Source organism: Monocercomonoides exilis (genome assembly GCF_001643675.1).
Source record: "Monocercomonoides exilis strain PA203 chromosome Unknown scaffold16-1735695, whole genome shotgun sequence".
Classification (NCBI taxonomy): Eukaryota; Preaxostyla; order Oxymonadida; family Polymastigidae; genus Monocercomonoides; species Monocercomonoides exilis.
In genome coordinates, this window is record NW_027150561.1 from 511,452 (window position 1) to 523,990 (window position 12,539).

Genomic DNA, 12,539 nt, shown 5'->3' on the forward strand with positions numbered 1-12,539 from the left:
AGTTTCAATCACTTTTGAAATGAAATCATATCGGGAAGTGGGGACAAAACGAAAAGTTAAAAATATTAATGAAGAAGTTTTTAATATCAGTAACTTTGATTAACAAATACTTGCGTGATTGAAAGATGGAACATATTGGGTCCAGATTTTTCACTGAAAAATTAAATGCATATTTCACTAAATTTGGTACACAAGAATATTTTCATTCTTCTAATGATGTTTTTTGTTTTGAAAAATTATGTTTTTTATTGAAAAATCCAATCAGAAAAAAATCTTAAAAACATTATAACACAATAGATGGAACAGATTAATTCAAAATTTTTTTATTGATAATGAAAAGAAATATATAAAGATAATGAAAAATCTTCAGGTTCCGTTAATAGCATCTATTTTTATGCATAATTTTATGACTAAAGTTTTATCAAGAAGAAAATTGTTTGGAGAATGAAAAAAATGTTATCACCATTTCTATCAATTTTTGAAAATTACGGTTTCATTTTTTTGTCATGAAACTGAAATTTTTTTTAAATTTGAAAGTTGCTGTATCTTATTTTCACATTTTGTTAACAAATTATTTTCGTTTGATTTCTTTTACAATAATTAATTCAAGATGATTTCTATGAAAATTTTCGGACCCAACAAGTTGCACTTTTCAGCATCACATATGTTTGATGATTCAAAATTATAAATTTCAATTGCATTTTTAGTAATCATTATTTATATTTTGATCAAATACCTTTACTTATTTTTGTCATCAAATTTTATTTTCTTTAAAAAATGATATCTGTTTTTTTATTTGTAATATTTCGCGAGATAATATTAAATAATGCTTTGGATTTACCTTTGTGTGAAGATTTCCAGCAATATTCAGCAATCCAAAATTGTTCAGGAGGCTATCGTTTGAAAACGTTTCATACAAAGCCGGGAATGAGCTGCAAGCCAAAAGAACCTGAAAGAGTTAATTGCGGTATTGCTGACACATGTTATTCTGAAAAATAAAAGATTGCCAATTTATTCTTTGAATGGTTTTATTTATCAAAAAGAATGCAAGAAAGAAGATTTTGTTGCAACTTACTCAGAGTGTAAAGAAGGTAAACGTTTAAAAACATTACATCGAATAACTGATTGCCTGGGTTCAATAGATCCTCCAGAGGAAGTACCATGTGGTTTGAACAAGAGTTACTCTTTTTTATTCAATTTCATGATTGTTTATTCAGAATGTACAAAAAATGACGTTGCTGTTTCATATGGTCCATGCAACGGAACCCGTGATGTATATTTCAACTACAAAAAAAGCTGTGATTCAACAAATCTTCCTTTGCTAGACCCTCTGCTCAATGTGAAATGCGATTTTTCTTGTAAGGAGAATGAATTTTACGACATTACTCTTAAAAAATGTAAAGTCTGTGATCCTGGAACTTACGCCAAAGATTTTTCTTTAAACTATGCAGATTGGTCCTCAATTCCCAAAGAGTTTATCCTGGAACATGACGAAGAAGCCACCGATTGGAAACCAGCAGGAAGCGCTGTTATTACAGGAACTCAGCCAAGCAATTCTTCTACATATTTAAGTCTTGATGTGGATATTGTTGCAGAGAAAGGATATGTGGAATTTTCATTTGAGTGCTATAAATTACAGTTTGATGAAAATGGCCTTATCTTTTTTATTGACGATAACGTTGCGGGATCGGATGCTGTAGAACTCCTAACATCAAACGAATGGAAAGAGCTTCGTTACAATCTTCCATTTGGTCATCACAGATTGACGTGGATGTACAAATCAGGGATGTTTGCCTCTGATGACAGTGAGGGTGCGCGAATCAGATGGATAAAGATTGTGGGAACGCATTATCTCCTAACATCATGCGCTCCCTGCCCTCCTGGTACGACGTCGACTAACGGCATCTGCCAGAAGTGCCCCGTCAACACTTATGCAGCTGGAGAGGCGTCGACCAGCTGTAAACCGTGTGAAAATTCATCTCTATATTCGGTTCCTGGTGCGGATAAGTGCAGACCAAAAAGGATGTGCACTGTTAAGGACTTCTTAGTGAACTACGGCCCTTGCATCTTACGTGAAAACATTGATTCAGAAGAAAAAGAAGTGGCGCTGAAAGCTAAGGGGGCTAATCTTCGAAAGAATAAGGAGAGGTGGGAGCGAAAGAAGACGTTTTCGTGGATTGAACCGAGCCAGTGTGATCCGGATTTGAATGGATCAAAGAAGCTTCCGCCAGAAAAGTGGGTTTCCTGCGTTCCATGCAATCCTGGCACTTATCGTTTAAGTCCAAAAGAAGCACAGCATTCTTTTCACAGCGCAAGTGAGTCTAATTCTAGAAGAAACAATTTTGTGTATGTAAATTCTGAAGGTGAGACCATGTTCTCTGAGAATGAAGAAGCAACAAGCTTGTGTCATCCTTGCCCCAGCGGTACATATCGAGGTGACGAAGAAGATGATGCTTATGATTTCGATGAGGATGACGAAGAGGAAGGTCAAAAAGAAGGCAGAGAAGAAATTGACGATGGAGCAGAGTCATGCAAAGTGTGCCCAGCGGGACACAAAACGCCGCGAACAATGTACATCAAGCATTTGGACACGCTGGACAAAAACAGCTTCAATACATCCTGCAGCAGCGACATTGGAGAGCCTTCGGATTGCGCAACAGCTGGATGGGTCCCTGTGCCAAAAGGCGGAGTGATTTCGGGGCATTACCATAAGGGACCTGTACAGGTTAGACTGGAACTTAAGACGCAGCTGTCGAATCAGTACAGTCGGGGTATTGTAGAGTTTGCATTCTCTGCTGTTCTGAAGGAAAATTCATACTTCAAAGTGTATTCAGAGTCGAATCTGCCTTTTGTAATGAATGCTTCAACTCTAAAAGACAGAGAAGATAAGGCAATACGCATGTATCTGAACGAAGATGACAAGAAAGTTGTGTTTGTGTTTGTAAAAGGAGCAGCAACGAAACAGAAAAAGGAAGATGAAGACGGGCACATTGGCTTGACGGACGAGCAATGGAATCCTTCAGATGAGTTTGTCTGGATAAAGTACATAACTCTTCATGGTATAGAAAATGCAACGGGTGGAGCAACTTCCTGTGAAAAGTGCCCAGCTGGCTACTATGCTGCACAGGGGGCAGAGGAGTGTGAGCCTTGCGAGCCTGGGACAGCTGCTGACACTACTCAGATTGGGGCAACATGCCCTAAATGTCCCAAGGGTACATACACATCGCGTTACGCGCAAGAAAAGTGTTTACCGTGTGGAGATTTCACCGATTCGTATCCAGAAGATAAGCCAACTGAATGCAGGCCGAGGAAATGCGGATTTGATACGGTGTTCTCTAAGGAAGCGGAGGAAGAAATGAAGAAGAAAGAGAAGCTTCCTGCTGTAAAGTTTGATTTCAGAGACTTGGGAGGCAACGACACAGTAATTGGGCCAATCAAAGCTCTGGATCCAGATGAAGGTGATTTCTATATCAACTTCTGCTCGAAGGAGGGTCTTAAAAATGTGTGTTCTGTGAAAAAGGAAGGGGAGGAAGGGCACGACCAGATCCCACCGTCGCTTATATGCCAGGTGAATAAAAAGAAGAAAATGTCATTTGGGTGGGGTTCAATGGTTGGATTCAAGTTCAATCAACCAGTCTCATCATCAATCATCCCAATTAAAAGCTTTTCTCTCAAGAAGTTTCTGAAAAGCAAACTGTTTAAGCCATCTGCGACATCTCTTCCGGAATCGTCTGTTGATGTTTCTTTTTATGATGGACAATTGTGCTTCGAGCAAAGAGGAAACGACTTGTCAAATGAGCAAATGCATTTTGATTTACCATCCTCTTACAAAATTAATTATGATTTTCGTTCTGCTTCTTCTATTTCATCCATACGAAATCGTGTTGCACGCTCTCATTCTTTGATTCCAAAGCCATCTCTTTCTTCTTCTTCTCTTAGCAATCACACTTCAAATGCTGCTGCTCAGTTCGTCCCCAGCCGGGCAATTCTCCGCATGCTCTGTGTTCCTGGCCTTGTGGAAGGGGTTCCTGAGCAGGTGCGGTCGTTCAGCACACTTCCTGTGGTAATGATGAGCAACGACGGGAGCGTCGAATACTCCGAAACAGATTCTAATAGCCCGCAACATCCAGCTGCTATTCCTCTTGGTGCGAAGCGGTGCACTCGTTTGTTCGAGTGGAAGACGGATTATGGCTGCAGGATGTGTCAGGAGGAAGACTACGAGATTGTGCACACTGAGTGTGTGGATAAGAAGCAATTTGTTACAAAACAGCTGAAGGAAGGTGTGAAATGCTCCACTTTGCGGGAAGGGAGCGTATTGGGCCACCCGAGGCATGAGGTTGAGTGTGAAATGCCTGTGGTGAAGCTTTCGTTTTGGCAGGCAATGAGCGTTGCGTTTTCTGTTCTGGTGGTTGTGCTCGGAATAATTGTGCTTGTGATCGTTTTGTGCAAGCGTAACAAGAAGCTGAGGTATCAGCTGCTGCAAAGTGAGCATTCTAAACTCCCATTTGGCTCGACTTCAATGATGGAGGATTTCCAAAGCCACGATACAGCATATCGAATTGAAGAGGATGAGCAAAGTCAGGATGAGAATACGAACTTGTTTGAAGACAATGTGCAGAAGGATGAAAAAAAAGAGCAGCCGAGCTTGATGGAGTAGTATTTATGCGTATTTTCAGTGGTTAATAATTCGTTGCCGTTTTCCTTTTTTGACTTTTTTTTTGCTTGTTCTTTTAAATTTTTTATTAATACCGTTCCATCCTAATATTTCATTCTATTCGTCTTTTTTCATCATTTTATTCTCATCTCTTCTCTCTTCTTCTTCTTCTTCTTCAATCAGAAATTTGTAATCTTCGAATTTTTATTTTGCTTTACATTACAAATATAAAAAATGGCGTTTACGATTTGGAATCGCTTCAATTTCTTTAAGTGAATTGCCTCTTAAAAAAATAACAGATAAAGCAATTAAAGAATACACTAGTAGAGATAGCTGTGAAGAAAGAATAGAATTCATTAAAAACTTTACGACAGTTAGTGATAAGGAGAGAAATTCAAAATAATTAATCTCATTGAGATGAAGAGATGATATAAGAATAATTCTTTTGTTGTGGAATAAATGAATGCAGAATTAGAGAGATAAAGATTCAAAACAGCTAGCGGATTTGTACAAGAATGAAAGGGAGTAAGAGTCTTTAATTATGTCCCACATAGTTAAAGAGAAAACAGTGATAGGCTAACAAAACATAAAAAAAAATTGTGAGAAGGGGGAGTGTATGTAAATGTGCTTATATACGACAAAAAGAGAGGTTATACAAATCCATATAGATCGTAACTAAGAGATTCACCAAACAATTACAGTCTCTATAAAGATTCAAATAAATTCTTTGGCACAACATTTTCAAAAGCATCATCCGGAAGAGCCATGTGCTTTCTCAGCTCAGCAGCAAACCGGACAAGATTCTGCAGCTCGCTCGGCGGCTCAGCCACTCTCGTTTTTGTTGTGATATCCTCCTCCTTCACCACAGTGTGCCCAAAGTCTGTGTACAGCGCACGCACAAGCTGTCCATAACGCTCCAAGAACTGTGCGGTGTACGAAGAGTGGAACTGCTTCAGGAGCGTAGCCATGCCAACAGCAAATGGCACTCCATCCACCGTCTCCTTTGCCCACTTCCCCACCAGCACATTCCCCATCGAACGATCGCTGTTCATCCGACTGACAACAGAGCACATGCACACAAACACCACAAAGTCAAACGAAGGCAGTGGATCACCAGCTACATACACACGCGAGATTGGATCTCCCATTCCAGCTGCTTCTAAGTATTTGCTCAGCTCTGTCAGCAGTTGTGAGTCTGCTGATGGATAAGGAGCAGTGTCTGGATGAGCATAATGGCGCTCGACATCAAGTAATATCGCCCTGTTGAAGTTAGAGAGAGTTCCAGCAAGAACCCCACTCTCCAAATGACAGGCTGCTCTCAAACGTGACTGGACGTGTGTGCGAAGCAGTTGGTAATGCCCGATCTTCATGCAAGTATCAACAAGCGCTGCAATCACCTGTGGAATCTGTCTTTCCACGCCTTGCCGAGAGTTGATCATCTGCGAGGTCACAGGTGTTGCACCAGGAGGCGCCATCTGCGATGCCAGCACTGCCAAGTTCTGCGACATTGGCTTGTCCACAACACGGCGGTATGTGCGGATGAGTGCAGAAAGAGAAGAGGCAATCAGGAATGACAGCAGCTTATCCACTCCGCTGAGCAGCGCTACGTCCAGCGCCGAGTACATCAGCGCAAACAGACGTCCGCCAGCAACTTCTGTCTTCAGCTGGGTGTCGATCCAAGCAGTGTGACGTGTTGAGTAGATGCACCGCGACGGAGAGGTCAGCTCAATCAGCTCGCGCGTGACTCTCCCAATGAATGTGACAGAGCGGTTGTCTGTTGGTGGGAAAAGAGGAATTGGGGCTGCCTCGTTCTGGTACTCTGACTGCCACTCAAACACTTTCTTCTTCAAAAAGGAGTTGCATTCTTGCTCCACATAAAAGTTTGCCATACGCTGAATTTCCTCCTGCCATATCTTCAGCCCGTAGATGCCGATGTAGTCTTGCACATACTCAAACGACTGCTTCAGCCCATCAATCTGCATCGACACGTCAGTCAGACGCATCTCAAAGTCATTCATCCTCGCACTCATCTGCGCAGAGGAAGAAGAAGATGAGGATGCTGCCAGTGGAAATGTCAGTGCTTTGTTAAACACGGTAGCGATAGTCTTGACAAGTTGGTTACGCACCCCATCTTCCAGAAGCTTCTTTGGATCCACTTCGATGATACCCATTGTCGTAGTCTCCATCTCCAAAATACCATCTGTGAATGAAACGACTGAATGTGTCAAGCGCGCAAGTTCAGTCCGCAGCTCCAGTTGAGCATAGTCCTTTAGGCTGTCCTTTGCAAACTTTGGTGGAACTTCCTTCATCCTTCTCGTCTGCAGCTGGATGATCTCACCCATCAGCTGGAACAGCGACACTGGTACGACCTCCAGCACTGACCGCACAAAGGCCACCAGTTTCGAAGAGTAGTATTCAGCCACACTCTCCTGATCAGGAGACTTGCCTTGAATGATTCTCATCAGCGGAAATTCAAGCATCGTTGACAGTTTGAGGAATGTGGCACGTAGTTTGCTGACGATGTTTGCTTGTCTCTTCACAGTCTGCTGCATGAGCTGGATGTAGCTGGCTGCTGTTTCCCAGGCATAAGCCATATCCGACACAACTGAGATGTTCATTGCTGTGTCTTCGCGGCACCCAATCGTCCGGATCATCAGAGTGAGATTTGTCCGCACATCAGCTAAGTACTGTCGGATCTGCAGCGATGACTCGATCTGCTGGAACTGCTCAACTTCCTCCAGTGCAGCTATCATCTTTGCTGCTTTCCTGCCAGCAGACATTGGCTCGCGGTAGTCCAGGTTCGTGATCTCAGCCAGAATCTCCCGAAACCAGTGCTCCAAGTCCTCGTTCTTGGAAATCTTCGACATTGGTGTGTTGCCTGAGAAGAAGTCGGCTAGCTCTGTGATGATTTCTGTGCAGCTTCCTTTCAGCTTGTCCCACCTGCTCTGCTTCGTTGCCAGCAGCTGGTTGAACAGCGTCTTCATTGTGAGTTCCAGTTGTGCCACAATCAGAAGGAAGGACAGTACCTGCTGCTGGTTGAATGTTCTTGAGATGATCTCATTGTACTTCTTGTTGCTGGTCGTCAGGTGCAGCATGATCCATCGCAGCGTGCAGTTCGAGTTACGCAGGCAGCCCAGAAGATCGGCTATGTGGTCAATAACATATTCTTCGTTCAGCACACCTTCAGACAGATACCCATTGACATCCTTTGTGAGCTTCGCCAGCATCTCAGCTTTGGTGTCGATGGTTTGTTGGATGGCAGGCAGCGAAAGAACTGAAGCAAGGGCTGTTTTGGCTGCTTTGTATCCGTCCCAAGCTGCTGTCAGATCTACACGATTTCCCATGTAATACGAGATAACCCAGTTGTCGTAGAAGAAGCGGTTGACAAGCTCATTCATCGTTGCGTTCTGTTTCTGCAGCACATCTGGCACAAAGAAAAGGATTGTGAAGCACATTCCAGCCATCGTCGAAAGAGCTGTTGAGCGCTGTTCTGGTGCTGGATAATACTTCAACTGTAGATAAAGATCGTCATTTCTCAGTCTTCCAAGCATCAGGTGTACCACATCTTTTGGTAGAGGCACGCGATTGAAGAAATCTTCGGGGTAATTTGGAGGCTTTTTCCCCCAGCCATTGAAATTTGTCCATCCAGTTGAACGACATAGTTTGCATACTTCGTCAATATCAGTCAATTCAACGGGTCCCTAATGATGTGTTTATTTCATTTTGAAACAATAATAGTTCCGTGAAAAATAGTTCAAATTAATTTTTGATTATTCTTTGATAAATATTAAAAACAAACTTTCGCACGATAAAATGCAATCAATATTCGTTCTCTAACGGGGCCATCAATTTTTATATCCATTGTTAACAACATTACTCCATATAGATGAACAGATTCAATGAATAACTGACGACTGTCAAGATCATTAAGGATAGTCTTTAAAAAGTATTGTTCATTGTTTTCAAATGTGAGAATAAAAAACGAAATTAATTAATGCAAACTTCAAGTGTGTGTGAGACATAAATTCCATCTCGCACTTGCTCACAAAACTGCACTAAGTCATGTGCGTATCTGTAAACGCTCTCAAACATCATATAAAAACGTCTTAATATTTCAATATGTGTTTCTCTAAATTCTTCCATTAAATCAAGTAATTCCTGGAATTGATTGTTCCGTTAAGCAAACAAATAAGTTCAAATTGCAATGTTTCAAAACAAAATTAATAAAAATGAAATTGCAAACCAATTTTGAGTCGATTTTATGATCCCAAAACTCTGATTGAGAAAGATAACGAAAATCTACGATGATATCTCCATACTACATGTGGGAAATGTCAATGTGTGGAAGGTGAAATGTGTGTAAAATAATTATTAAATATTTGATTATAAAATAATATTCGATAAAATTATCGTTCAAAAAAATCGCAAATATAAAATTATAAATATTTTTAACCTTTATCTGATCTTCTTTTGTTTCCATTCGAAATACTGACGGAATATGATCGCTCAATCGATTCATTTCTGCAATTATTGCATGACCCCTTGAAACTAACTTCAAGAGATTCATGCATACTGGATCTTTCATAAGGGTGTCATCCATTTTGTCAATAATTTACAGAACAAAGCCAGTTTTATGTAAGCTTTGATCTATTACCTTAACGCTAATTAATTAACCCCTAATTATGTTTTTCAAAAATCGAACAAAATGAAAAGAAATTTTCTTGAATCTCTCATTTTTTTTTTTTTTTGTCTTTCTTGAATGCTGAATGAAATATATCTTGGAGAAATTATTAAATATTTTCCACATTATCAAAAATTTTCCATTTCGGAAAAAAAAAGACTTCCATGAATGTGTTCAAGCAATTTTTTTATTAACTGCAAAGAAATATTGCTTTCTCATTAAGTATTTATTTTAACTCACAATCAATCATTTATTTTTCATGACAAATAATTTTTCTTTTATTTATTTATTTATTTATAAATTTTTTTTTCATGATGGAAATTCATTTATAAAAAAAAAATAAAAATAATCCATCTCAAAATGTCTTTTTCGGTTTTTTTATTCAATTATCCAGATTTTCAATATGATTGATAATGTCTTTTTAAAAGTTTTATCATTTATTCAATAATTTTATAACTATTTTTTTCTATTCTTTTTTCTTTCCAATTTAATAATTTCGATTTTGAAGAAAGCGACATATTGTTTTGATCACATCATATTTTAAAGAATGGGTTTTAGTATCATCTGCGGGAATTTTTTTGAGCATTAAAATATTCTGAGAGAGGATTTTGACAAGGAAAAAAATACAAAGAAAAAAATATTTGTGAATGATTGTTTGTTTTATTTCCATAATTAAATAAACAAGCACCGATGAGAAAAGCTGTGCAAAGAGCTGTATAAAAGATATCTTTGTTCAATTGTGGGTAACCTTTTTTTTCAAACAAATTCACAATTTATTATTAAAATTTTGAAAACTTATTATTCAAATTTAATCATTATGAGTGATAAGAATTGAATAATTTTAAGAAAAATTGGTTTTCTATGAATGTTTGAAAGTGATAAAAAAATATTGTTCATTGTTATTATTCGAAACTTTGAATAGAAATTGAACCTCTATTTATGTTTTTTGTTTATTCACACGTTAATTTCCACATTTTCACATAAATACAATCGTCCTTGAAATCGGAACAGTTATCAAATGATAACTTATTAAATTATTATGTTGAACATTTTTCAATCAAGTAAAACGGCTTTCATCAATTCAATATACTGAAAACAGATATTTTTCATAATTGAATAATTTGTGAACACATTTTCGTTATTCTTTATTTATTTTTTGATTGTCATTCTGGACAATATTCAATCCAAACTATTTATCAGGATTAAAAAATGCAGAAGGTTCCAATATTAGATGAATTCTTTCAAAAACGATCCTTAACCAAGGATAAATTTTTTTTCCAGAAAACCAAAAATAATGTGTTTGTTGATAAATGAAATGAATTGATGTCCACTTATCAAACATTTTCACAAATGTTTGCTTCACATTGATTGTGCAAAAAATATCGGACAAGATCGCTATCTTTATAAATACTCAAGGAATAATTTTGATAAATTTCCTCAAAACATATGGGGGAAAATACGGACTAAAAAACTTTTTATGCACAAAGCATGAAAAAATCATTTCAATTATGACATTATTAAACTTTATCAGATTTCAAAATAAATTAGATTTTCATATCCGTAAACAGGCATTGTTGAAATCAAAACATAAAGTTTTCCAACATTTCACGAATGTGGAAAAATGGACCCATTTTTATTTTGTTTTTTGATCTTAAAAAGTCATTGAAAAGAGCATAATTTTTCAATGAAAATGCTGAAGTGAAATACTATGCGCCATATCTCATCAATACAAACTTTTATGTCACACAAGGCTTTCATTTTCGCATAGACTAAATATTGGAAAAAATAATTATTGAAATCTCTAAAAAACTCATAATCCTTTTTCTCCTTGATTTCAAAAAAAATTCTTTAAATCACATTTTGTCGACACGAAAATGAAAGCCTTGTGTGCAAAAAAAGTTTGTAATGATGAGAATTGTTTAAAGGAAAATTTTCAAAATTATTCCTTGAGTAGTTATTAAGATAGCGATCTTGTCCGATATTTTTTGAATAATCTGCACATTAATGATTTTAAAAATTCTATATATGAATTAATGTTATGTGCGTTTATGAACAACTGTGCAAATTACTGTGAATTAATATTGAATATTTGAAGAGAAATTTGATTTTTTAATTGTAGGTGGATTTGAAAAAATATGCTGATTCAAAAATTTCCAAAAAAAATTTTTTTTATTTTTTATTTTTCATTAAAAGAAAATATATCTGGTTTCAATGTTTGATAAAATTATAATTGCGTTTCATAATAAATATTTTTCAATTATTCTTCAGAAAAATTGAGAAATAATCTTGATATTATCTAATTGAAGTGTTAATCTGAAAAAATAACGTGTTATAAGATTAAAAAAAAAAGAAAAAGAGATTTATTGATTTTTCACTGTGTAGAACAAATCAATTTTAACAAATTTGGATAATATTTTTCATCAAACAAAAACAGATCTTAAAAAAATTTTTTCTATCTTTTAAAAAATGTAATATCGAAACTGCAAAACAAATAACACAATAAACATACACACATGAACAAAAGTTGACAAAATTAACCGAAAAATTAGATATTTCAGCGAGTGTCGCAGTTATAATCGTTATATGATGATCACAGACTTACAAAAGCTACATTGTTGATATTTCCAACCGAATCGCGTTCCATTGGAAGCGAATCCTTAACAGTCCACTTTTCATCCACAATGAATTTAAAATTGTATTTTCCATTTGGTAAATTTAAAACACAGTAATAGTGATATTGAGATAAAACTTCTCCAGTTTCAGTCAACTTTTACATTGCGAAATAAAATTTAAAAAACATCAAAAACGAACAAATTCAAGTGACATCATACCCTAACCAAAGGAAAGCGCCTTTTCCATCCTTTTTTTAATAAACATTGCAAAAAAGTTCAAAATAATGAAAAAATAAATATTAAGAACTACAACCATCCCAATCTCCAACAATGTAAACCTCACTGAGAGGTGACGTACTTGGCCAAGAGAAAACTGTGGGCTTTGCTGTATTCAACAATTTAAGCAAAATAATTCAATAAAATGAAAATTATAAAATTATTAAAATGCTTCAGATACCTACTCTATCAAGACGGATAAAAGGTGAAATATGACGTCTAACAGTGCTTTTTGTTTGTATTGACATTAGTTAAAAATCTTGTACTTATAATCAACTACAGAATTTCAACAATAATTTGACAAGGCTTTTTGACA

At 36.8% G+C, this 12,539-nt stretch overlaps 3 protein-coding genes across 3 annotated transcripts; 1 reads left to right on the forward strand and 2 right to left on the reverse strand.

Moving 5' to 3' along the window:
- The first annotated feature begins 741 nt into the window (after positions 1–741).
- MONOS_6527 (uncharacterized protein) lies at positions 742–4,908 on the forward strand. Its single transcript, XM_067876766.1, has 3 exons — positions 742–967; positions 1,044–1,166; positions 1,218–4,908. The coding sequence occupies exons 1-3, from the start codon at positions 778–780 to the stop codon at positions 4,655–4,657; spliced, it is 3,753 nt and encodes a 1,250-aa protein (XP_067729542.1). The 5' UTR covers positions 742–777; the 3' UTR covers positions 4,658–4,908.
- On the reverse strand, positions 4,890–9,303 carry MONOS_6528 (strumpellin). Its single transcript, XM_067876767.1, has 5 exons — positions 9,108–9,303; positions 8,898–8,972; positions 8,657–8,812; positions 8,454–8,591; positions 4,890–8,355 (listed from the first exon to the last, which is right to left on the reverse strand). Exons 1-5 carry the CDS (start codon positions 9,252–9,254, stop codon positions 5,359–5,361), a joined length of 3,513 nt encoding a protein of 1,170 aa, XP_067729543.1. The 5' UTR covers positions 9,255–9,303; the 3' UTR covers positions 4,890–5,358.
- A 2,622-nt stretch (positions 9,304–11,925) lies between these two features.
- On the reverse strand, positions 11,926–12,471 carry MONOS_17421 (putative 5'-AMP-activated protein kinase, regulatory beta subunit; the record flags this gene model as incomplete). The annotated part of the gene is made up of 4 exons (XM_067870340.1): positions 11,926–12,102; positions 12,167–12,195; positions 12,261–12,332; positions 12,405–12,471. The coding sequence occupies 4 exons, from the start codon at positions 12,469–12,471 to the stop codon at positions 11,926–11,928; spliced, it is 345 nt and encodes a 114-aa protein (XP_067729544.1).
- Between the last annotated feature and the right edge of the window lie 68 nt (positions 12,472–12,539).